The sequence below is a fragment of the Tubulanus polymorphus genome, chromosome 11, assembly GCF_964204645.1.
Source record: "Tubulanus polymorphus chromosome 11, tnTubPoly1.2, whole genome shotgun sequence".
NCBI lineage: Eukaryota > Metazoa > Nemertea > Palaeonemertea > Tubulaniformes > Tubulanidae > Tubulanus > Tubulanus polymorphus.
In genome coordinates this window covers 13,875,668-13,902,665 of record NC_134035.1, presented here as the reverse complement: position 1 = coordinate 13,902,665, position 26,998 = coordinate 13,875,668, and the positions used below count along the sequence as shown (strand labels likewise).

General features: G+C 38.7%; 3 protein-coding genes and 1 pseudogene across 3 annotated transcripts; 3 read left to right on the top strand and 1 right to left on the bottom strand.

The window, feature by feature from the left end:
• Positions 1 to 337: 337 nt before the first annotated feature.
• Positions 338 to 5,080, bottom strand: LOC141912689 (thymidine kinase 2, mitochondrial pseudogene; annotated as a pseudogene).
• Positions 2,652 to 5,038, top strand: LOC141912690 (uncharacterized). Its single transcript, XM_074804019.1, has 5 exons — positions 2,652 to 2,787; positions 2,869 to 3,069; positions 3,455 to 3,623; positions 4,077 to 4,142; positions 4,716 to 5,038. Exons 2-5 carry the CDS (start codon positions 2,875 to 2,877, stop codon positions 4,775 to 4,777), a joined length of 492 nt encoding a protein of 163 aa, XP_074660120.1. The 5' UTR covers positions 2,652 to 2,787; positions 2,869 to 2,874; the 3' UTR covers positions 4,778 to 5,038.
• Positions 5,081 to 5,756: 676 nt separating the features above from the next.
• LOC141912686 (uncharacterized) lies at positions 5,757 to 13,945 on the top strand. The gene is made up of 8 exons (XM_074804017.1): positions 5,757 to 6,165; positions 7,229 to 7,383; positions 9,632 to 9,805; positions 10,924 to 11,097; positions 11,364 to 11,553; positions 11,743 to 11,834; positions 12,378 to 12,488; positions 12,659 to 13,945. The coding sequence occupies exons 1-8, from the start codon at positions 6,012 to 6,014 to the stop codon at positions 12,878 to 12,880; spliced, it is 1,272 nt and encodes a 423-aa protein (XP_074660118.1). The 5' UTR covers positions 5,757 to 6,011; the 3' UTR covers positions 12,881 to 13,945.
• Positions 13,946 to 19,847: 5,902 nt separating this feature from the next.
• LOC141912658 (uncharacterized) lies at positions 19,848 to 24,026 on the top strand. Its single transcript, XM_074803983.1, has 4 exons — positions 19,848 to 21,257; positions 21,989 to 22,170; positions 22,621 to 22,738; positions 23,734 to 24,026. Exons 1-4 carry the CDS (start codon positions 19,964 to 19,966, stop codon positions 23,964 to 23,966), a joined length of 1,827 nt encoding a protein of 608 aa, XP_074660084.1. The 5' UTR covers positions 19,848 to 19,963; the 3' UTR covers positions 23,967 to 24,026.
• The last annotated feature ends 2,972 nt before the right edge of the window (positions 24,027 to 26,998 follow it).

Genomic DNA, 26,998 nt, shown 5'->3' with positions numbered 1-26,998 from the left:
AGTAAAAAAGTAATCCATTTTCAGCATAGAATTTACATGCAACCTCCCCTGCCCTGGAGTGGATCAGAGTCCAGCCCAGCAGGAGTGGATCAGAGTCCGAACTGGCTGGAGTGGATCCAAGTCCGAACCGGCTGGAGTGGATCTGAGTCCAGCCCAGCTGGAGTGGATCCAAGTCCGGACTGGCTGGAGTGGATCCGAGTCCAGCCCATCTGGAGTGGATCCAAGTCCGGACTGGCTGGAGTGGATCTGAGTCCAGCCCAGCTGGAGTGGATCCAAGTCCGGACTGGCTGGAGTGGATCCAAGTCCGGACCGGCTGGAGTGGATCCAAGTCCGGACCGGCTGGAGTGGATGCAAGTCCGAACCGGCTGGAGTGGATCCAAGTCCGGACTGGCTGGAGTGGATCCGAGTCCAGCCCGGCTGGAGTGGATCCGAGTCCGAACTGACTGGAGTGGATCCAAGTCCGGACCGGCTGGAGTGGATCCAAGTCCGAACCGGCTGGAGTGGATCTGAGTCCAGCCCAGCTGGAGTGGATCCAAGTCCGAACTGACTGGAGTGGATCCAAGTCCGGACCGGCTGGAGTGGATCCAAGTCCGGACTGGCTGGAGTCAATCCTAGTCCAGCCCAGCTGGAGTGGATCCAAGTCCGAACTGACTGGAGTTGATCCAAGTCTGGAATCTACTGTAGATCTGTGACAATCGTAGAAATGACTGAATTTTAAACAAATCCACATAAAATTTCAGTTTTATGAGAATTGAACTCGTCTCTCAATAACGAGATATCTTTATTACAGTCTAACACAAGAACGGGCGCCGGTATCGGGAACTGATTCCCTTTCATTAACCAATCCTCGTGTAGTTCGTGTAAACAATTCAAATACGATAAAGGAATCTCCGATTCTTCAGCGCGATTCCGTTTAATCAAACGTTGCCGACAGATTTCCGGATCGACGCGTAAATAAACGATCAAATCGATTTTATTGGCCTTTTTTTTCACGATCCAATCGTACCATTCGTTTAAAACGGCGAAATCGAAATCGGGCATTAAATCGGCTCGGTGTAGATTCTCTACGAAACACGCCCTCGCGCTATAAATAGAACGTTCCATCAGTTTAACCGGTCGCTCGGTTACCTTACAATGAATCTCCGTCATCGTTAATTGAACGTACGATTGAAACGCGAGGCTCCACCTTTTGGCATCTTTATACATTAACTCGAGGGTATTGTTACCGCGTACACTCTTCCACATAGCGACCGGTTCCTGGAAGATCTCGACGTGCGGAGAACTCGAGAAATGTTGCAGGAACGTCGATTTACCGCTGCCGATGTTACCCTCGACGACCACTGTGAATTTATCCGTTTTTACGGAATCGGGAATCACCGCAAAATCGTTACACGATGATTCATCGTTTAAACTACACGAACCAAACATACCGTCAATCAGCGCCACCTAGTGAATGCAAAAAATAATTCAAATATTACATTTACACCGATTAACTTCATAATCTTCACAACTCGGAAAAAAATTGAATATCTTTTTCTGGATCTTTCGCGATTTCAGCCAAATTCGGCTCAGTTTGAGGTCTTGACAAAAACTTACAAGGGTAAAGGCTGAATATGACCAAAAACTGTCCATGTTAAAGATGAGGATGCGCTGAATGGGAGATTTGGTTGGTCGCTGTAGACAGTGAGGCCGAGGACGCATACCACACACACGCACCAGGCCAGGGCCGGTGGAGGTTTACGCCTGGGTCTTAGGCGCTGTAGACAGTGAGGCCGAGGACACACCACCACTATACCACACGCACCAGGCCAGGGCCGGTGGAGGTTTACGCCTGGGTCTTAGGCGCTGTAGACAGTGAGGCCGAGGACACACCACCACTATACCACACGCACCAGGCCAGAGCCGGTGGGGGATAACGCCTGGGTCTTAGGCGCTGTAGACAGTGAGGCCGAGGACACACAACCACTATACCACACGCACCAGGCCAGGGCCGGCGGGGGATTACGCCTGGGTCTTAGGCGCTGTAGACAGTGAGGCCGAGGACACACAACCACTATACCACACGCACCAGGCCAGGGCCGGCGGGGGATTACGCTGGGTCCTTCCAATTACCGAGATCAGCGTGTTTATCCCGAGATCTGAAAGAGCTCTAGGGAAATTTGCGGAGGACATTTGAAATAGTATTAGCAAGTTCCTATCCTATCTGTTTTGTCTGGCTAAGAAAATGAAACTAATAAAATGTGGCGATCATTCAGAGTTCACATCATTTCAGTGATCTTGGAGATTTCATTTCAAATTCTTGATTCATATAACTCTAGATATAAATTACATTCATTAGTTCGCCTAAATTCATCTCTACAATTGATCTTTGTATTTTTCTTACTGGTTGTTTCCTTAACAAAGCTATACTGCCTAATCTTTCGTTAACATAAATGATACTGCCTAATCTATTAGGTCTACCTGTGCAATCTGCGCAAAGATTACCATGATTCCAAATAACTTGATAATTTCATTTTTCCTTCTAAAGTCTGTCACTTTTTAAAGATTTTTTTTTTTAGAAGTGTTTCACTAGTGGGGAGAAAGTACTTCACATCAAACTTTGAATAGCTTCTCAAGTACCCGTGCATTCTTGTGAATAAAAATTTCTAATCAGGAAAACCAGGAAAAACCCGCTACCGCGATGAAACCTTATAAAAGTCGCGCTAATTCGAATTTCTCTCATAAAAGAGACAATTTTCTGAAGAATAGGTTACTGGAATATTCTACAGATACGACAGAACAGTAAAGGTTTGTTACAACTTTCAAGTAGAGACACAGCTGCCAAATTCTTTCCATCATATAGGCCTAATTTGTTAGCTCTTTTTCTAGCCGAAGATGCGTTATATTGTGGTATTGGCACTGGTTTGTTTGGTGACTGTGTGTTACGTTCAGCAGGGAGAAGCAATATTCAGTTGTCGGCGTTATTGTAGATTAGTCTGTTTAAGAGTTGGATTTAGCTATCGATGCGCTATAGTTTGCAACATCAGATGCTCGAACCGCAGAAAACGCGACGTTTCATCAAACGCCGCGGTAAGTTTTGTTTTTATACGAGGCCCGATGTGATCTTGTACGTATATATTTCTAAACGCATTAACCCTTTCAGTGCTAATTAATACCCTATAGTGCTGGAGATAATTTGAAAAATTCCACCCTAGCGTGTTGAATAATGGGAATTCCACTATAGTGCTTCTACACCGCGGCGCGATGTATCGTTAGTTACTAGTATTTCACAGTGTTTGACAGGTGCTGCCATCTTTCAATAGAGATAATTACTAATTACATCAATACACCGCAGTGCGGTGTACTAGCAAAATCTATCACTGATTTATACACCGCACTGCGGTGTAGACGCACTGAAAGGGTTAAAAGAATTTTCGGCAGCGTCGATATTTCGACATTAAACGTCGTTTTGTAGGCAGAGGCAGCAAATGCGACGGACGCTAAACGCGAAATAACGATTCCGAACAATTTCGATTTCTTCGATGTAAACGAAGATGGAAAGATATCGTTAGATGAATTCTCTGCTGCCATGGAATTGGACGACGACGACGCTAAATTCCTGATGCGCAAAGCCGATAAAAACGGTCAGTTATATTCAAAACCCGAGAGGACGTTCTCACTTTTTTAAAAAAGAATTCACCAGCGAGCGAGCGATCCATTTGAAAAATGAATCTCACTCTCAAAAAAATGTCACTCATCATTTATATGTAATTAATTACTCTTCTCACTCAGTTCTCCGTAATTAGTGTCAGTCTGCCTATAAATACTGTTGTTTTTCTATTGACTACACTCATTCACCTGATGAAGCTTCTATTCATTAGAAGCGAAAGTTCGTGCGTCAAATAAATAGTTAACCTATATAGTACTACTCGTCTCGTTACTTTAAAAAAATCTAAACGTAAAATGCTGTCATAATTTCATTATTTACATTTTCTAAACTATTCGGCTGTGTGTAGGTAAAGGCCTACAGCCTGAATGAATCATTTCATGACGATTATGATTGAACTCAAAAGAGTTTTTTAAATCGTTTAATTCAGAGGACTCATTTGTTGACGAGGAAGAATTCAAAGCTGCTCCTTGGCCGTTCCAGAAGAGAAATGATGGTAAGTATTAGAACAATAACCTGCAAACTGAAACGTGGTGAACCGATAATACGATAAAAACCGACTATTTACAGAATAAAAGAATTTAAAAACAAGAATTTATTTATTCAATCTAAAATATATAGAATACATGACGTTTCGATCTCACCCTAGAGATCATTGTCAGGTGTGAGATTGACGATGATCTCACACACTTGACGATGATCTCTAGGGTGAGATCGAAACGTTGTGTCTTTTATATATTTTAGATTGAATAAATAAATTCAGGGGCCAGTTGCTCAAAAGTTGGTTAAAGATAACCGGCCGTTAAATACCATAGTAACAATGAAATTTCAATTGTCACCATATCAACTATCCACTGGTTAACTCTAACCAACCTTTGAGCAACCGGCCCCTGGTTTTTAAATTCTTTTAATCTGTAGATAGTGGGTTTTTATCTTATGATGGTAAGTACGATTCCATTTCATATCGGAACTTATCTATAACCTAGTCAAGAATATTCATTTTCTTAATTCTAGCACATTTTATGTTTTAGTATCTTTGTTTATGCGAGATATCTTCCTTCATTTTCAGTTGATAATTGTGACTGCAAGAATAAGACACCACCAGATCCAAAACCGAAGAAGGGAAATTAAAGTAAATCACCTTAAACTAATTCCATATGAATAATAATGCAAAAAATACATTTCAATATGAATATTTTGTCTATCCAAAACTATCTCAGTTAACAATAAATTTCATTGAATTTGATTGATCGACGATTCTCGGTAATGTTATGTTATTTTCCTACAAAAATATTATGTAAAATATGCCTCCAGCAGCGGATATTCATTACTGATATGATTTAAAGTGTTAACATCGATAAGGAATAAATAAAAAAGTTATATTTCAAGGCATTTTGGTTGTTTGAGTCATACAGTCTCACTCCGACACTCGTGCACAACACCACAAGGATTCAACAACAAACAAGGAGTGTTGCGCGCATGGGAAGCTTCGGGCTTGGGTTTTTAGGCCTTAGCAAAAACGTCGGCGCTTCTTTAATCCCCTCATCGTGTGACAACTGACAATACAGAAAACATCCATCGAATTTTGTGGATTTTTATAGTCTTGTTTACCTACCTATCTGAATTAAATTTTACCGGGAGATTTTCTTTCACGGGCGTAACGTGCTGCCATCTATAAAGTCTGGGGCGTACCCCACATCAATGGATTCCCGGATCTATGGCTAATATTCTCAGATTTTACATGTCAAATGTGTTTTGGGATGTATGTTCTCATTTATAAAAAAAATTTAATATTTAGGGTAGGCACAGGGAAGCGAGTATTTTGCATGCACAGGGAAGCGAGTAATGCTTCTACTGAGGGTGGTTCCGAATAATGCCGGATGATGGGTAGCTCCGCTACACATGGGTGATAATATTCACATTTGAACCCTTTCAGAAGCCCTAATGAATAGGTAAATCGATTTGAATATTGACCGACGGTCCTACAATCGAGATCGGGGCCCAGAGAACCCGTGGGGTGCGTTCAACTCAATTCCGGTCGCGCGCGGCAACGCCCGTCTCCACCAGCCAGCCAGTGATTTCAGCACTTGGTGCTGATGGTCTATCGATTTACAGCGCGCCTGGGTCTAACGCCATCTAGTTTATATTTGCTGTATTTTTGACAGAAACGCGGAAGTAAACATTGGGAAGCTGTAAAATGCGAAAAAACGGATTTTTAGAAAATCCGACGTGAAATATCGAATTTATCGTTAATACAAACGCAAAAACAGCAAAAACGATGTGTTCACAACTCGCAGACTACATTACAGTGAGATAAAGAGATTGAGATTTGAGAGGATGAGATAGAGATTGAGAGAGAGAGAGGATGGGCTGCGGAGGAAGTAAAGATCAAACATCACCTCAACGCGGAGATAAATCAAACGGAGCAGACACAAATAATCGTCTGCCTAAAGTCAGTATTCGCGTTGATAAAAAAGTAGAATTATTGGATACGAATCCACGTCTGGTGTTTCTATTCGGTGAGTATATCTCTGGTCACGTGTCGGCCATTAAAGTGTCAATCATTGAATGAACCTCCCCTGCAGGATATCACTTTATAACCAATTGGAATGATTTTCTTTTTTACGAAATGAATTTTGTTTCGTGTCTTTATGCGTGTAATTTGAAAAGAGTGTAGAATTTAAGAGCCGGGTCACGGGTACCCGGATCGACGGGCACTTGTATGTAAATGAACTACATATTTTGTCCAATCAATAAAATGTTTTATAAACAATGTTGTTCGTTATTGTTTGAACTGGTGCAGAGTATTGATCTGTTATGTAGCGTACGTGATTCGCGACACTCAGCGCTCGCAGAGCGGGAGACATCGTAAATTATAGTAAATAGACAAAATCAATATCTCCACTCGCTGATATCATTAATGTTTAGTAGTAACTGTCACGTACTGCGCTGTGCCGTTACTGCCTAATATTGATCTATATCTCATAATAATGATCGCTAATGAACGCGGCGACAGACCCGACGGGTGGCTCCGTCAATTGGAGTTCCGGCTCCAATAGTTTATACCACTACTCCTAATTAAAACCCTAAGCAGCCCGGGGCTGGACACACCACGAGCACGCGAACCTGCTGGCGAATATAGTTGAATTCAGACTCAGTAGTACCGCGGCCCGATCCATTTCTAAACTCTCCTCAGGTCCCTATTTACTATTATTGGGTTTATCCACCACCCCATGCCCGTGGAGACACGGTTTAATGGCACCTGACCATAACGCGATGTGCGCCCAATCGATCAGGCCCGCGGTAGCCCTACAGAGCACTATCGTATCGTAAACTTGCTGCTGTCTGTAATATCGATTGTCTATTGTCGGATACCAGACAATAACAACAACGGACCAAATTAATTACAATTTAACACCTGTGTCGTGTCTAGCTATAGGCAGCTATTATTAGCGGTGTTAAGTGTTAGGTACATCGTGTCTGAATTCCTGAATTCAGCTGCAGTCTGGGGCCACACAAAACGCGGTGGAACTACGACACGACATCACGTACCGTATATAATTCTGAGTGATTGTATTTCAGGGGGACCCGGATCGAAGAAAGGTCGCGTATTGGACGATCTGATGCACACGTATGGATTCCATCACTTGAGTACAGAGGAAATTATACTCGACGAACTTCCGCAGAAAGTTAAAGATATGAACGTAAATAATAAAGATATTCAAGATATAATCAAGGTACAGAAGACTCTAGAGCTCCCGAACTCTTCATCAGCAGGGTCATCCACAGTGTGGCAGATAAAACCCACACTGTGGAACTGGATCCACAGTGGCAAATAAAACCCACACAACTGTGGAACTGGATCCACAGTGGCAAATAAAACCCAAACTGTGGAACTGGATCCACAGTGGCAAATAAAACCCACACTGTGGAACTGGATCCACAGTGTGGCAAATAAAACCCACACTGTGGAACTGGATCCACTGTGGCAAATAAAACCCACACTGTGGAACTGGATCCAAAGGGTCCATTTAAACCCACACAACTGTGGAACTGGGTTCAGAGTCAAATAAAACCCACACTGTGGAACTGGATCCACAGTGGCAAATAAAACCCACACTGTGGAACTGGATCCATAGTGGCAAATAAAACCCACACTGTGGAACTGGATCCACAGTGGCAAATAAAACCCACACTGTGGAACTGGATCCACAGTGGCAAATAAAACCCACACTGTGGAACTGGATCCACAGTGGCAAATAAAACCCACACTGTGGAACTGGATCCACAGTGGCAAATAAAACCCACACTGTGGAACTGGATCCACAGTGGCAAATAAAACCCACACTGTGGAACTGGATCCACAGTGGCAAATAAAACCCACACTGTGGAACTGGATCTACAGTGAAATAAAACCCACACTGTGGAACTGGATCCACAGTGGCAAATAAAACCCACACTGTGGAACTGGATCCACAGTGGCAAATAAAAACCACACTGTGGAACTGGATCCACAGTGGCAAATAAAACCCACACTGTGGAACTGGATCCAAAGGGTCCATTTAAACCCACACAACTGTGGAACTGGGTTCAGAGTCAAATAAAACCCACACTGTGGAACTGGATCCACAGTCAAATAAAACCCACACTGTGGAACTGGATCCACAGTGGCAAATAAAACCCACACTGTGGAACTGGATCCACAGTGGCAAATAAAACCCACACTGTGGAACTGGATCCACAGTGGCAAATAAAAACCACACTGTGGAACTGGATCCAAAGGGTCCATTTAAACCCACACAACTGTGGAACTGGGTTCAGAGTCAAACTAAACCCACACAACTGTGGAACTGGATCCAAAGAGTCAAATTAAACCCACACAACTGTGGAACTGGATCCAAAGGGTCCATTTAAACCCACACAACTGTGGAACTGGGTTCAGAGTCAAATAAAACCCACACTGTGGAACTGGATCCACAGTCAAATAAAACCCACACTGTGGAACTGGATCCACAGTGGCAAATAAAACCCACACTGTGGAACTGGATCTACAGTGAAATAGTCACACAACTTTGGAACTGGGTTCAGGGTCCAATTAAACCCACACAACTGTGGAACTGGGTTCAGGGTCCAATTAAACCCACACAACTGTGGAAGTCAAATATACCCAGACAACTGTGGAACTAGGTTCAGAGTAAAATCAAACCTACGTACACTATGAAACTGGTTTCAGAGTTGTAGAGTGTCTGATCTGTTTTTACGATGGCCATCATCCTCCATGGACCCTGGATTGGACCCTCATTATACCCTAATTTGACTCTCCGCTAACGCGCGGTTTTCTGACAGTTTGATCTAAAAATTATACATAGAATACGTTTCCAAGACGACGGCAATAATATTGACAGATTTGATATAGATATCGTGAAATGTCGTAATCGATTTTGTTCGTTTGAGAATAATGAGAGAGGGAGAGACGGAATGGAAAGGAAGGGAGGGAGGGGGGGGGGGGGTGGGCGAAATGTGAGATTGACTGAGACAATTTTGGATCAATACGTGCAGGAATTATCTTGATATAAAGATATCGGATATCTCTAAAATGTCAAACGTTAAAAGCTTCGTCAATAGAGTTATTCGTGGAATGTCGGTGGCCATGTTTTTATATTGCATTCAGTCAACACGTACCCCCCTCTCCCCTCTCCTCCCCGCCCCTCAACCCCTGATCAATACAGACTATCTTTTTTCAAGTTATTAGAAAAAGTTTCAATCAATAATTAATCATAATTATTCTGAATCGTTGAAATTGTTGAGACCGAGAAGGTTGCCATTAGTAACGAATCATAATTTTACTGAATCGTTGAAGTCTTTGAGAATGAGAAGATCGTCGTGTTCTATCATTTCTACCAGTGTAAGGTACACATATATTGTTTCTATTCCTGGGAGGAGAAATATTTATAATTCAGCATTAAATGTTTGTCCCATAAACAGGAATCACCGGGCTGCGTAACGATGAAATGGGTCGTCGATTCGATGATTGATAAAATACAGGCCGCAGAGGAAGGCGATTACGTCATCGATATTGTTCCTAATTTGCGCTATTTACTGAAATTACCGACATTCACAAATGACTGTCAAAAAGAACTGGAACGTCTCGAACAGAAGGTACGTCATTTAACGGCTGTGGTTTCCATGACGATTCTATCATCTGTCAACAATATACTATTTAGTTCCAGTTGTAGTCACTAGGAGTCCATGTCGTCATTTCTTCACCAACAAATAGACACCTTGACAAAAAACTAGAAGTTAACAACAAACTTAAAATCAGATGTGTTTATCAAAAACTCAATTTACTAAAGTCCGGGTATAAACAGATCTAATGTTTTCCAAATGTTTGACACAATCATTAAATGTTTTCAAGTACTGCTAAACTTAAAGACCAAACCGGTATAATCCGGTTTTCGTCGTAATCGGTGTTTTATGACCGCGACGTGCGGCGACCTTCACCCTCGTCATTATCTGATTACGTCAAGAGGTTTTTTTTCGGTTTATCGACGTGTTTTTGTCAAGAGAAGAATTTCCCGAAGTAACATTCCAACTTTATCATTCAACTGAAAAAACCCGCACGAAGAAAACACTTAGGAAGGTTTTTGACTTTTCGACTCAATTTTATGAATCATTTTCAAAACTGTCGAAAGGTCAAAAAGTTTTGTGTCATATTTATGGTTTTTATATGAATGGTTTTTCTTCAATAAGAACAGAAAATCTGTTACAGAAATATGCAATGAATTTATAAATGAATCCCCGATTCCCCAAACTCTAAATCTAGACTCGTGCAGAAACCCCAAGACGATACATTCATATCATTTCTTGAAAAGGACTCGAAGCGATGAGTAGAAATCGAGATTGTAAATAAACTTCATCGTGAAAATTGTGATAGTTGCATTCTTATAACTATTTAACTACCTGGAATTATACGATACATTCTGTTTTATAGAGTATTGTATAAAGATGACACACAATACTCGTCGAGCTGATTCGGTTGTGCACCTATGATGTGATGTGACCCGGCGCTTTCTGCGTCTGTCCTTCCCTCCACAGCGACCACTGATAGAATATAAAACTATATTTTAAACTAACTTAAAATGTATCCTAGGGTTTTTTAGGATATGTAACTAATATTATTTACAGTATTCAGTGTTTATAATGATATGTAACTAATATTATTTACAGTATTCAGTGTTTATAATGATATGTAACTAATATTATTTACACACACACAGTATCCAGTGATGTTTGCGTTGAATTTAGCGGTGCCTAAAGACAAACTGATTAAACACGTGGATGTGAAATCTGGAGTGGATGTGAAATCTGGAGGAGCTGGAGCTGGAGCACCGGCTAACAAACAGTTAGATATCTGTGGACAATCTGACGAAGCAGACGCCTCTAGAACTCAGGTAAACCTCATGGGGTAGGAGGGAGTGGTCATAGTAACCCTCATGGGGTGGGAGTTAGTGGTCCTAGTAACCCTCATGGGGTGGGAGTTAGTGGTCCTGGTAACCCTCATGGGGTGAGTGGGAGTCCTAGAACTCAGGTAACCCTGAATTGTGGGAGGAAGTGGTCCTAGAACTCAGGTATACCCCAGAGGTGGGAGTTGTCAATAATCCCAGAGGATGAGGCGTTAACAGTATTGAATATGTTGTGGTATTTCAATCTATTACAGAAACGAGCGATTCTTTATGAAGAAAGTTCTCGGATATTTCTGAAATATTTCCAAGATAGTTTGAGATTGGTAACAGTAGATGTGACGTGTGCGATACCAGATTTAATTTGGCATCGAGTCTCAGAATTCTTCTCTGAAATGCAGTTTACACCGAGTAAAACTGTCAACACTGTTGTCGCCTATTCATTCGGTAAGTTTTCAGAATTATGGTCCAGGTTTAACCTTATATCAGGTGTAAGTTTAGACTTGGATTTGAGAATTCTATATTAGATTGTACTTGTATAATTCTTCTTGTTAATTTACCCCCCCCCCCCCCAAAAATAGCTGTTTGATAAGTTAGTGACTGTAAATATAATATCATGTTGTGTATATTTTGTAGATGGGACGGATTTTGAACATTTAGATTTAATCAGATATAAAATGCAACGCGTCGTGTTACGTAATATCGTCGACAACCCACGTGACACCATCGTATGTATTCAACACATAAAACCGTTATTGATTATTCAAATTATATATTCATAATGAAACTGTGACGTAAACAACAATATTCAAATATTCAAGGGCAGTTCTTTTAAAAAAAGAGAAATTTCTTTTAACAAAACGAGTTTAAAATTTAACCTCCAAGCAAAAATTGAGCCCAGCGTGTGACTCTAAACCTAGTACGGCCGTGACGCTAACCCTTTGAGAGCTGGTAGGTAACCCTAACCCTAGCCATAACCCTAACCCGTCGCAAACCCTAACCCCTAGCAGGACTCGAACCACAGACCAACGGAACGCCAGCCGACCACGCTAACCGCTAGACCATAGACCAGGAGTGATTAGGGGAGTTTGTAAGTTTGTCTGGTCAGTGTGGTGACTGGTGACCAGTCAGGTGTGGTGACTGGTGACCAGTCAGGTGTGGTAACTGGTAACCAGTCAATAGTGTGATGACAATAACCGCGATATCAGTCGTGAAAGTCATATCTGAAATGAATAGTATTCATTAAAATAATTTCAATGATTTTGTTTTAGGTGAAATTATTGAATATTTTGTGTAAGAAACTCGACAATAGTCCGTCTTCAATAGAATCATTCGCTGTAGATGTATCCGGAACCACTTTAGCTGAAAATACATCCATTCCTGTAAGTCGTTCTTGATTTCATCTTCTTTTTAGCGTTTTTCAAGTCTAACTCGATCGTTATTTTCAACATATATATTTCGATCTATTTGTGATCGTTATTTTGATCGCTTTGTCGATATCTAATGCTTATAAATCACTAATACGAATAATTATCTGCAATGTTAATTTCAGAATAATTCCAAACACATAATGTTTGTCGACAGAAATCACACATATTTAGATCAGTTTATAGTGGTATCGACGAGAAAGCCAACTCGTCGAGTCAGTTTGTTTCCGCGTCAATTCCAAGCGATTTGTTCCACAGAAAACGAAGTTTGTCTTTTTCCGACCGACACTAAAACAGATCTGTGTAAATATATAGCTTTAACTATGGCTGATATTCGTCGATTATAGCAATGTATTTATTATTATCATTATCATTATAGAGTATTTTATCATTACAAAAATGTAGAAATATAATTTCATATGAAAACTTGTAAAAATCTTCATTATAATTGATGTAATTTTGAAATGCAAAATAAATTCCTCGTTCATTGTTTATTCATTTTTATTGATTCATTTTGAGTTTGAATCAATGAACTGGGCCTTTATCAGTTTTGAGATTGATAATTTTCAAATGGTTTAAAATGCTAGTTTTCAGCAGGTCACGCAGAACCTGATTTCTGTTTCCAAATCAAAGCTTCTATTTACAGTTATTCGCTTTTGAAAGTACTTTTTTGTTTTGTCGAAATCGTTATGGCCCGATTTTAAATGATAAATGTAATAAATATCTAAATTGATGACAACCAGCTATATAACTATGGATACAGGTGTAAATGTGAATAGATATTAGATGAACAACACTTCCGTCCAGTAATGGATTCATATTCAATTCAAATCAGTCTTCTGTTTTTGCAATTCGTGTTTCATCCTGTTTCTCAACAATGTCGACCGTTTGTCGTTGCCTAGCGATGCGTTAAATTCTACATCTCAGTCAAATGTATCCGAGAACTGTGAGGAACTTTCCCGGCACCCTCCCTCTCCAGCAGGACCCCCCCCGCCCTCCAGCGGGACCCTCCCCTCAAGCAGGACCCCAGTTTCACAGAATGATCTGAGCTAGTTGATTTATTTCCAAATATTTGACCTCGAATTCATAAATTAGACATGGATCAAGGATCGAGTTTTTTCTAAGTTAAAACACTAGAAATGGTAGAAATTAATTAATTTTGGTAGTCAGTCGAGTCAATGTGGGTCCTGGTGGTAAGTATTTAGAAAATAACCAATCTTTTAATTTCGAATTAATCTAACTCACAATTACATAAATGTGACTAGTTTCAAGTTTTTCACCTCAAGAGGATTACAGTTAGTTAACTAAGATTCATTGAAACACTACAAATAATTTTCGGGTTTTACTCACAATAAACGTCACTATTCCAAAGTTGTTTCTGTTTTATCAGTGTTTTATTTTATCATGGATGTATCGATATTATCATAATTACATGTATCGTTATAATATTGTATATTATAGAAATTAAATTTATGTCATATTTTTAAGATGCAAAATAAATTAAATTTTCTTTGAATTCGTTATTTTGATATTGAGGACTCAGAGACCTTGTGAGCTGTGTGGAATGATAATTATCCCCCCTCCCCCCATAATCGTCAGTTAGTCATGATGATGAAGGAACGGAAATACTAACTATGTCCAAAACGGAAATAGTTACGTCAGTGAGGATTTACACACTTGATTTAGGCCGGTTATTTAGGGTTAGGCTACTAGTAATTCATGATCTCAATTATATTTGCTGAGGTAATTGCTCGTAGGGTTAGGTAAGTGCGGTGACTCAATGTCAACAGAAGACGTCCGTGATGAACGATTCCAGACTAATGGTTGCTAAATCAAACAAAATAAGATAAACAGTACCAACATAACACGCGTTCATGACACGAGCCATTTAGATAAAATATTGTGTACATAGTTACCAGGCACCCCGCCCCTCCCCGCGGGAACCCAGTTCCATAAATCTGAGCCCCCTTGATCTGAGTTTATGTTAGTCCATTTATTTCCAAATGTTTGACCTCAAACTAAAACACTGTGTGGAACTAGAAATGAATTCATTTTTGTAGTCGGTCAATGTGGAAGCGGGTCCCGGTCGTAATTAATCAAAAATTAACTAAGTTTACTTCGAGTTATTAAGAAGTAAATTACAAAACTATAACTACATGTAGTTTTTACTTGAACCTGGGTTTTTTTTCAACTCAAGGGGGTAATTACGGTTGTAAAATTAAGATTCATTGAGACACTATATATTTTTTGGGTTTTACCCACAAGAAACGTCACTATTCCTTGTTAATAAAGTGTTCATAGTTGGATCAGTGTTTTGTTCCATGATGTGTAATCAATGAATATTTTGAAGATGCAAAATAAATTTCATTTTCTTTGAATTTGTTATTTTGATATTGAGGACTCAGAGATCTTGTGAGATGTGTGGAATGAAGCTGTGTGCTGTGATCATTACACCCCCCCCCATAATCAGCTATGTGGGAACAGGCTCATATCATTCGTCTGATTGATCACTTAAAGAAGGGGCTTTAATTCAAAACGTCTGATTGGCTGTTATTAAGATAAACTGATAAAATAATGGCCGAAAATTCAGAAACCACCCGCACCCGGTGACACGTAATAAATGTCTTAGTAAAATGGTTCTTCAATGGTTTGAAAACAAATCTATCTTAAGAGAATTGATAAGAACATCGGCAATTCAAAGCACTGATTGGTTACTGCCCCCGGTGTCACCACATAAAAATGTCCAGACAAAATTGTTCTTCCAATGATTTCTTTATCGGTGTTTATCACCTGGGACACAAAACAAATAATATTATATCACCAGATTTGATAAGAAGGTACTGCAATTCAAGTACTGTTACGTCATTTCCCTGGTAACCACATAAAACTGTCTAGATAAAAATTTCCTTCAAATGGTTTTTTATCGGTTTGTTATCTGCGACACAAAACAAATAACTATATCACCAGATTTGATAAGAAGGGCTGCAAATCAAAATTCTTTATCGGTTTGTTTATTACCCGATTCAAAAAATAACGACAAAAAATTAATCTATCATATGATAAGAAGGTCGTAATTCAAAAGTACAGATTAGTCAGTTCCCCGCGGTGACTCACGTAATGAACAATGTCTCGATAAAATTGTTTGTATGAGATATGATAAGAAGGGCTGTAATTCAAATACTGATGAGTCACTGTCCCGACAAAATACATCAACTCGATTGTTGATTGTGGACATGTTGTGGCTCGTATCAACATTCTGCGTCTATATGCAATAATTCCATAATTCCTATACCAGTAGAATATTTCAATAGATCATTCCTGCATTTTGAGATGATCAGATATATTACAGATGAAGAACAACGAGTCATTTTCAGATCCTCACTTGATGCAAAGGAATCGGATTTATGAAGAGTTGATATTGTCATCGAGCTCTCATAAAAATAATTGTTCATTTGAATCTCACTAATACATGGCGGCCTATAACAACACGATACTCGCGGTATAGCGAGCTGGATGTTCGTTTGTCCCGGGCGAATGTAGCATAAATAAATACATGTAGTAAAAACTCGGTTCAATCGGTTCAATCGGTTCAATATTGTGAACGACGAGAAAATCGTTAAAACGATTTAAGGTTTTTGGTCCATGTGTCTCATTTCCCTCAATGCGTTTAATACGAGTACATCAACCATCAATACAACATTTGACATCGTGCTGAATTACAATAACATTTGACATCGTGTCGAGAGTTTTATCAATGAACAAATGAATTTCGAAAAAATTGTTTTATTATTTCGTTTTGTCTCCTTATTTCCATTATTCAGAATCGTGTAAACATACAGGTCAAAAATAGAACACGAAGGCTTGAAGAATCGATAGGCGGACAATTTTCGTCGTTTGATTGCAGCTTGTTACAAAATTTGTGTTAATGATTTTCTATTGCCCCAAGTATCAACGAGTTTCCACTGTATTAACACGAATGTAAGGTTTTTGGAAACTTTGATGCGTAAAATATGAAAGTTTGATGCGTAAAATATGAAAGTTTGACTTGAAAATATGAACGTTTGACGTATAAATTTGATGCTTTATTTTGACAGTATATATGTACAGGAGCGATAAGGGGCCTCGAGTTGTCGCGTGCCATCTCAATCGCGTCAAGTCGATATGAATATGTGACGTAAATATTCGACGACCTATTTCGTTTTCTCGACCATTTTCCACGCGACAAATTGACTTATTTATTCCTGGCGTCTTCGTCTTCCATATCGGTGACTTTTCGTGACCTTATAATTGCGACTTGTCGACAGTCGTCGTGTCAATGGGTTTATTCAACAAATCGACTTTCCAATGCAAACGACTAACAAGAAACAGCAAGGACGATGCACCAAAAGTCGACTTGTAATAATGTTGTCCTACATATGGCGCCATAGATTTAGTAGTGCATGAGGTTTTAAGTAGAAATGCAGATAGTTGAAAACAGTTCCTGATGCTGCAGGGGATTCATAGAGTGGTTTTCGATAAACCCGAGCGTACCTGTTTCCCTACACCTATGTTTCTCTGTACCTATGTTTCCCTGTACCTATGTTTCCCTGTACCTATGTTTCCCTGTACCTATGTTTCCCTGTTCTTGTGTTTCCCTGTACCTATGTTTCCCTGTCCTTGTGTTTCCTCGGTTTACCTTGGTTGGAGCTGTAAAGATTGAGTTGAATTTGATTTTTAATTTAAAACATTGATAAAGAACTGATTCTAAATCTAGGGTAACTCTACCACTCATAATAATGGAACAGTCATAGCCCATTTTGTATGCTCGGCGTATATATATAGATAAAAGATATATATACACCGAGCATATGGTTGTAGTCTTATGAATTCCAAACATAATATGAGGGAACATGAGAATGACTTTGCTTATCTTATCGTAAAGAATTCGTAAAAAATTAAACCGCCCCAATAAGTTTCAATAACAATAAAATAACTGAGATTTTAGTGGAAAATTGTAATTTTTTGTATCGTTTTTTTCCCCTGATTTTAGTGAAGTATTCAATGACATCAAAAAGACACACCTATGAATAAATACTTGAATTTAGATTTATCATTTAGTCATCGAGAAATAATAATCTGTATTTTTTCACCAGCGGCAGATACAACAGCAGTAGGCCTAAGCCTAGGTCTCCTGAAGTAAAAAATGGATGAACAGATTAGTAAAAATTGATTACAGAGTTAGTTGTCGAATAAACACTATAATCCGTGTATACTGTAGATAAATGAAGAAATCCCACACTTCGAATTTAAAATTATACGATCAAATTTATTATTACGAAACCACAGCGTTTCGGCTGTTGACTAACAGCCATCATCAGGTGGAATGAATGAATTAATTCCAGAGTATTCAAGTCGAGACGCTTGAAGGCGATAACTTAAATTTAAAGGAGGTATGGACTTGAAATTGGTTCGTTTTAGAGTAAAACAAGTAGCTGGTTTCTGGTTGTCAAAAAATATGAGTTAGACAAGTGAATAATATAATCAAGAAATTTGTCACCGGACAGCCATACACATATTAGAATATGAATGTATTTATTAGAAGTGAGCACCTCACCAACTTTAGGTCAATATGCGCGAAAGAGTTGTTATAAATTAACATAGAAATTCGAAAGTACGGCTGTTCAAAAAAGTACGCACCCAATGAAGATTTAAAGATTAAAATCTGTAAAATTTGAAACAAAAGCCAAAAGCACGAATCTCCACTTGAGATCATTATAAAGAGAATGTATTCTTAATGCTGGTCAATATTTTCCGTTATAAGCGATAATGGAAACTACATTATAATTTAGAATATTCAGCATAATTTGTTAGTGATCCCCAACAGTTAATCGTTTAATGCGTGCGGCGGTCTAATGGTGGGATTAAACGACAAAATTGTCTGATACATTAACAAAAAATAGCCGATATCAATACTGGTCATTCATCATCGTTCGTTCTATCTAGCTGTCGTTTCAGCCGAGAAATAGTTTGAAATAATCAGCCAATCAACAGCGGGCTTGCGCAGATTAGATCTCAGAAATTGCAAGTGGTTTTCACGTGTTTGAAAAGAAAACATAGAAAAACATCTGGCCCAAGTCGGATATAGCATAGTATAGTGCCTTGGCGTAGAGTTAATAAGTTGTGCGGTTACCTTAAGTTGTTGACGGGTGACCACAAAACAGTGATGAAAATAAATAATGAATCTCCTGTGAATTTGAATGCTTAACCGTGTTGAAACTAATATCAGAGAACTGGAATTGACTAAAGAAAAATACAAATGCAATTTGTATTTTAAGTATGGGGTTTATTATGTGTTTGGTCACGTGGTGTGTTTGGTGTATCAGGTTAATAAATCGTTAATAGTTAATTTGTTGGTTGGTCGACACGTTGACACATGGAATGTTAATGGCTGGCGATGTGAATGTGTCGACATGACAACTTTCTTTGGGATACACATAAACCGAACAACGCAGTAAGCATACGCGATGGAACTATACTAGGCAATACCCTACTTGAGCCAAACATCTTTCCGAGGACATACCACAAATTGTGCCGAGATTGTTACGTCATATCCGTTCCAAAGACGCACCAAAAAACCGGACAAAATGCCATCCAGAAACATGCCCTATAAGTGTACCAAAAATATTCCGAAATATTCGTGTAGGAAATCATGCTCCCTCTGTCAAACATGAATTCCGCTTTCAAACTAATTTCGCCTTTCGATACTGTTACGGACGTACGTAACCCGTTCCCAACATTACTGTGTCGACGCTCTCTGTCGGAGAATTCGGTTCGGTTGGATTGTTGGCGCTATACATTGCTGCATTTTCAATATTTTGAACAGAAATGGCTCAATCTATCAACTGGTCTTAGAACGAGCGACTCGGTTAGTATTTTTTTACGAGACGGCACAGTAAGCTTTCTGCTTGATTTTTCTGATCTCTCGATTCGGTGTAAGCTGGTGTGATGATTTTTTCTGACGACGGGTCTAAAGTTTGAACACATTGCAACTCCTGGTATTGTTTTATCTTTACGGTAGAAATAGCAGCCTTAGTAGAGCCAAAGCATAAGCACCAAAATAGAATCCTTAATTGTAAATGAACTGCTGAAATAGAACCGAGTTATTCACTTGCGCTTTTTTCTACTACAGACTTGGACCAAACTTATCCCTACGCCTAACGCTGCGTGCAATTTGAAAATAATGCTTTTGAGAATGCGTACTTCGAACCCACAGATCATTGGTTCTCTTGTTAATGAATTTGATCACGTGTCCTGAAATCCATACTTAAGCCATTGCAGTTGTTTCCTGTAATCAGAGAATGCAGTCTAGCATCTAGCCGTCATTGCAAGGGGTAACCTAGCGTGTTTAGACTAACAGAATCTAAACATCGACTTACACATTGAGATAGAAAATGGAGCCAACTGAAGTCACCAGTGAATTGAAGATCGGTAAAGAGATTCCGACAAATTTCGAACCCGAGCCAATTGAAGTGACTGATATCATCGATGGTGTCATCAATGAATTGACGGAGGTCCGGGAGATTCCGACAAATTTCAAACCCGATTTATTGACGTCGTTACCCGGTAAGCAGAAGGGTGAACAGTCACGTGTAATATTTACACAGTGGGAGTCGGATAAAGGCCTTTATTTCATTGATGATAATAATGAAATGAAGAAATACGTTATAAAGTGTGATCAGATACTAGGACTCGCTGCTGACAGTAACGGCTATTTGTTTCTATTCGTGTTGAAAGGCAGCAGATACTACCTGAGAAAATATAGAGATCAGACACTACTGATTGAAGAAGATATCTCTGATTTGTGGTCTAGATGTAAAACCCTAGTAATCCGTGGTGACAATATCTACTTGCACTCAGATGGGAGAGAAATCCATGTTGTACCTTTACTGAAAAATTCTGGAAACGTCAAGTTGATTGATAGAGGCCAATTAAAGAATGATCAGCAAGGGAATAATAATCATCAGCTCCCGCTGTTTGAAGAATCCTATTATAACAAGTGCTTTGATGTCGACTCAAATGGACGGATGTTCGTTTACTGTCGAAGTAAAAATGAATTACTTTATCCAAAATTGCTGTATCTAACAGCTGACGCCAAAGAAGTTGATTCTATCTATATGAAGGATTGCGGACTAACATTTGATCCACAGTTTGGATACCCGTGTGTTATCAATGACAAACATGTATTTCTATCGGTAAACTCTGGAACTGATAACGGAGGAAGATCTGTTATTAGTATCGGATATAATGATGAGGGGTTTAAAGATCACCCGCGTATAGTATTCAACTCTGCAGACAGTGATATAGGTGAAATACATCAAGTGTGTGACAGCAACACTGTCGTTATCCGTCATTATGAAATCATTAATAAAAAACACTCACTGCGCGTTTATAGTATAAACACTGCTCCCGCTGCAGTCATCAAATGGAACACTGTACCCGCTCCAGCCGTCAGAGGGAGTACTGAAACCGCCTCAACTGAAAAAGAGAACAGATACAATATGAATCATAAACACCGAGGCCTCGCTATTATTATATCAAATGAAGAATTTAAACACGCGACTGAAGGTAGCGGCACCGAATTTGGTGATGTGAAGTCTTTGTTAAATGTGTTTAGTGGTTTAGGCTTCGATGTTAAAGTCTATATGAATCAATGGGCGAAGGAAATGAAATCTATAATGGATGAAGGCAAGTATTATATTTTCATGAGTCTTAAATTAGTTTTGTAAACTTAAATGGTTCATTGGAAACGTTATGATAAGACATAGAAATACGATTCTTCTACTAATTTCGACTTTTCTTCAGCACTGATATTTTAAGGAGGATGTTTACTAAACTAAAACTAATAATATGGTTTACACTTGCTAGCCATTAACCTTTTATTGTTTCTCAAAAGAATAATCAATTAGAATTAGTTCCCTTTAATCTAGTCTCGTTTTACAATGATAACCTTACAGAATTGAATCAGAATCAGAATCAGAATTGAAATCGTTGGTACTCACAGTTAATCAATTTACGCAGCAATTTATGCAACTACCATATTGTTATCCTCAGATATTTTCTAGTAAAGACAAAATTGTGAAAAGAATTCAGCCATATCATCTGTATTTTTATCTTAACCCTAACCCTAAGGGACACTAGGGTCCCTTGAAGGGACACTAAATTTTGAAGACTATATTGGATGGAAACTAAATGCACAAAGACTAAAAGTCGTATGACTAACGAATTTATTTTGGACACGGTATTTTGGGTGGAGGGATTCTGGGTGTATGATCTAAAGTGGATTTATTTTGGGCGGAGGAATTATGGGGGTATCCCCATTATAAATCAGTTAATATCCCTCACAAACTCGTGATTCTATTTCTCAAATTTTGTGATAAGAAATTGAAATTGAAAAATTCAAATTCTTCAATTTTCAGCTGCCAAACATGATATACACAGGGAATCAGATGCATTTGTTTGTGCTATACTTAGTCACGGAGCCGACGGTGCATTTCTTGGAACTGATGGAGAAACTGTTCGCATTGATGACCTACTCGCACCGTTCAAGGGTGATGTGTGTGAAGCTTTAGCCGGAAAACCAAAACTATTCTTTACTAAGGTAAGAACATTATTGAACAAGTTACAATATTATCCCGAAATGATTTCATTGTGTTCACTTTTCGTCCGTTGTACATTCAAGTCATAATCCAGTTATTTAGGACGTTTTGAAGACACTGTCTTCCACTGGGCTTTACTATGGCAGGCTGGCGGCTAGGGCCAAATTCGGTTTTCGTAGCTAGTCAACAAGTGGTTGGAACTAATAACCGAACACACTATAGTTCGGTCGTAACTTATTTCACAGTGTCGGCCATCTTGAAAATGGGTCGGAACTACAACGACCGCGCTCAATCTCATGGTCGACCATTTCCGGACCATAGTTCCGACTAACGGACATTCGGTTTCGTTTAGTTCGACTATAGTCGACTAACTCAGATAACCGAAGTTCACCTATTCTGCTTCTTGTCTCGTTTTGCTATTCAATAATAGAATTCCTCATTCTCATTGACAGGTTCCTTATTGCGGACGTACAGGTGAATTATACGATTCTGCAGTCGATGTTGATGTTGATGGTAGATCACAAATCCCGACTGAAGCTGATTTCCTGATCGCCAGCGCAACTGTTCCAGGTTAGAATTCAACCAATCTACGTCCATGTTAAGATTAACAATAAACACCTTTGGGATTTAGTGTCTAGAGTGAGAGAAATGATAAACAGGACCCAATTCCACGAGTTCCAGTGAGTTAACTCTGAGTTAAAATTAGTTCATTATCAATGTTTTAACTCTGAGTCAAATCTGAAGTCACAACTGTGGAACTGTGGAACTGTGGTTCAGGGCCCAGTTGCGCTCATAGTGTTGTGACTTAAGTCCAAAAGTGGTCTTAAATCTTAAGTCTGGTCTTAATTTATTAGATTGGCTATTGAACTAAGTTGGTCTTATACTTGTTATAAGATTAAGCCATTACTGTGGAACTGTGGTCCTGGGCCCAGTTGCACATAGTGTTGTGACTTAAGTCCAAAAGTGGTGTTATATCTTAAGATTGGTCTTAAGTTGTTAGATTGGCCAAGTTGGTTTTATACTGTTGGCTATAGAACTAAGTTGGTCTATATACTTGTTATAAGTCTAGGAAATGACTGTGGAACCGCCCACAGGGTATTACTTATTTGAGCCTAGGCTTATTCTGTTAGTAACTACCATAGATTGAAAATACTTTGATACCTTTATTTTCTATGCCTAAAGTGGGGGTTTATTTCTATCGTCAGTCGCAACATTGTCTACGGACGGAGAATACAAGTGTGAACTGATTAGCCAGCTGGGACTAAAGTCCAAAGTGGGCTAAAAATGATAACAGTAAAATGAGAACATTGGAAAAAGAATACAACAAAACGCAAAATGATTTTTATCGCAAAATGGTCTTGCAACGCAAATCATGCACAGTAACTTGCGTGACGTTAGTGAATAAGGTCTCATGTGTACGTCTCACGATTTCATGACCGCTTATCAGTGCTGTGAAGGCATATTCCATGGGATGAATGAGCCCATTCAACACCCACCCGCCTACACCACAACCTCAGTTCACCATTCTGCACAAGTGATTCCATTATTTTTTTTTCTTTCTTCAGGTTACGTTTCATGGAGGAATACACAGACAGGATCATGGTTTATACAAGCTCTGTGTGAAGTTTTGAAGGAACACTATACCAAGTTAGACCTTGTAAAAATCTTGACACGAGTCAACCGTAAAGTCGCGTATGAATATGGAACGAATAACCCAAAAAATAAGGAAATGCATGAAAAAAAACAAATGCCACTGATTTACTCCACGTTGACGAAAGAATTGTATTTTACACAATGAATATGTGTGTATATATACATATACTGGGGAGAATGGAATTAAACAGAATTAGAAATCAAACAGATTGTTTTTACTTGTTGATATTATTCTCACACATCCACTCATCAACTTGTTCCTGCGAGTCGTCGCCTTGAAGAAGAGTGTCGTCACCATTCTATAATTCAAATCCAGAGAGAGAATATATATATATATATATATATATATATATATATATATATATATATATATATATATATATATATATATATATATATATATATATATATATATATATATATATATATATATATATATATATATATATATATATATATATATATATATATATATATATATATATATATATATATATATATATATATATATATAGAATTGAGGGCCTATATAGATATGGGGAAAAACCGGGATTGCCCAAGCGCCGCACCAAACACTTTCATCAAGAATCTTAGTGTCTGATGTACCACTGTTGGTTACACTATGATCGTAGAGCAACGTAGAGCACTCTGGAGACAGCCACACTGCCAGGACTGGGTGGACAAACAATCCGAAAGGATCCAAGCCATATAACCCCAAAACAGACATCCTAAAATCCATAAACAAAGCTAAAAGGGGTTAGACATCAGATCTTAACAGCAAACGCAAGGAGTCAATATTTGGGAACATAGGTGCAAGCCCTATGTGACTGAATTTCCCCGATCACTTAAGCAACAAAGATAACTTGAAAAACATCATATTTGTATCTTAAATCTAATCGTATTGAAATCAGATGTATCGTGAAAATGGAACAAAATGAGGAACCATCGTTTATCTACATTGTACTGAAGCATTGCCAAAAGTCTTCTTTTAATCATATGAATCAGAGAAAAGAGACCCCTAGATCAAATTCACAATATATTTCCGTGCCTACGATTTGAAATTATTTTCAATCGTCAAAAATCATGGTTCGTAGGTATGGGAACACGTGAAACATTTGTTAATTTTCAAAAATGGCTGATCATTTTTTATTTCAACATAGGCCCCATCAGAAAATTGAGGATTTTTTACCGATCCTTTATACAGTGTAAAATGGATGAAAAAAACTACGATTTATCTCATGGACTGCAGTTTCACTGGTCCTATTAAGACCAATTTAAGGTATGTGTTGAAAAAATTTAGCGAAATATCCCAAAAAAATCGAAGAAAATAAAAAGAATTTAGTTTATTCATTAAAATCGGTTGTTTATTTGCTGAGATTTCGCAGTTTAAACACAGACAAAAATAGGAGTCCGGTCGGCAAAAGTCAAGCAATTTTGAATGACGTGTCTGGGTGGTTGGATATACTTTCACCAAGAACCTTAGTGTCTGATGTATCACAGACACTAAGACACGAACGACATTTTCTGGATACTTTTCAATCATTGTGACTTTAAACCACTAGAAATCCAGTTTCATCAAACCGATTGTGAAAAATAAACTCTCTTTACAACCTCACACAACCAGTTTTCTTATTATCACATTCATTCGGAGGTTCCTTCATCATAGTCCGTGCTTGATGCGATATAAATACAGAAATAGCAAAAATTACACCATTTTTTCACTTTGAAACTAGGCATTGTAACACTGTAGTTCGTTAGCAACAAGACAACTTGAGCGATGCGTGTCTCATCGCCTAACAGCGCATCAATTTTGTATCTTTAATTTAGTCGTACTAAAATCAGATTTATCGTCAAAATGATATAATGAACGTAGGACGTCATAAGGTTAGTGTAGATAGTTTATTTATCAAAATCGGTTGTTTATTCGCCGAGATATCGCAGTTTGAACACAGGCAAAATGCCGACCAAATTCGGCAACTGTACAGCGAATTTGAGTGTCTGGGTAGTTGGTTATACTAATGTCTATTTCAACCTGACTTGAGAGCATTCCAGGTGGCCTAGCTCACTCATTTTTGGTAAAGTCTATTTATTAATTGATGAGACCTGTTTTTCTGGGATATTTTGCTTACTTTTTGGGGTACATACCTCATTTATGTCTTAACAGAATGCCAAAAATCGCGGACAACAACTGAATATCCGATATATTTCCAGTTCTGTACCAATTAGATGGATTGGCAAAAAGACTCCCTAAGTCCAGTTGAATGAGAGAGAAAATCCTCCATTTTGTGAAATTTCTTGAATTTTTACATTGTCACCATGCCTACGAAATGAAGTTATTTTTCTTGTGGGTCTCAACAACTAAATCAGGGTGGCGTAGGCATGGTAACAATGTTCAAATCCAAGAAATTTCACAAAATGGAGGATTTTCTCTCTCATTCAACTGGACAAGGACAAGGACAGGCAGTCGACCTAAATCATCATCATTTTTTAATCAATTTGAAACTTTGTTGAAGGATATCCAAAAAGTCTTCACTGAAAGGGGTTAAATGAAGAGAAGTGACTCCATGATTTGAAAGTTTAACAATATGTTTCCATGCCTACTCACCAAACTTCAGTTGGTAGGCATGGAGACATATATTGTTAAACTTTCAAATCATGTAGTCTCTTTTCTCTCAGGAACCCCTCTCAATGCATATTTTTTGGGTATCCTTCAATGCAGTTTCAAATGGATTAAAAAATGATGATTTAGGTCGACTGCCAATGCATTCTGGTCCTAATAAGACTATTATCAGGTATGTACTACCAAAACTGACTGAGGCCACCCTGTATGCTCTCAAGTCAGGTTGAAATAGACATTAGGGTCGTTAGAGCGACGGAGATCACTGTGGAGACAATCACACTGTCATCCAGGTGAAATTGCGGCGGGTGTTTGTTTTTCAACACGTCATTCCCCGGGATTCGAACTGTGAAACAGGAGCCTTTGTTATTCTAAAAAGTGTCAAAAGGGGGTGCGGCCATTGTCCTGTTTTCCAGACTTCTTGTTAATTTTTGGCAACATTTACCTTCACTAAGAACCTCAGTGCCTGATGTACCTATTTCTGGGTGGTTGGCTACACTAGGATCGTAGAGCAACGTAGATCATTGGATTCTTTTGGAATTAAATGATATAAATAAAAA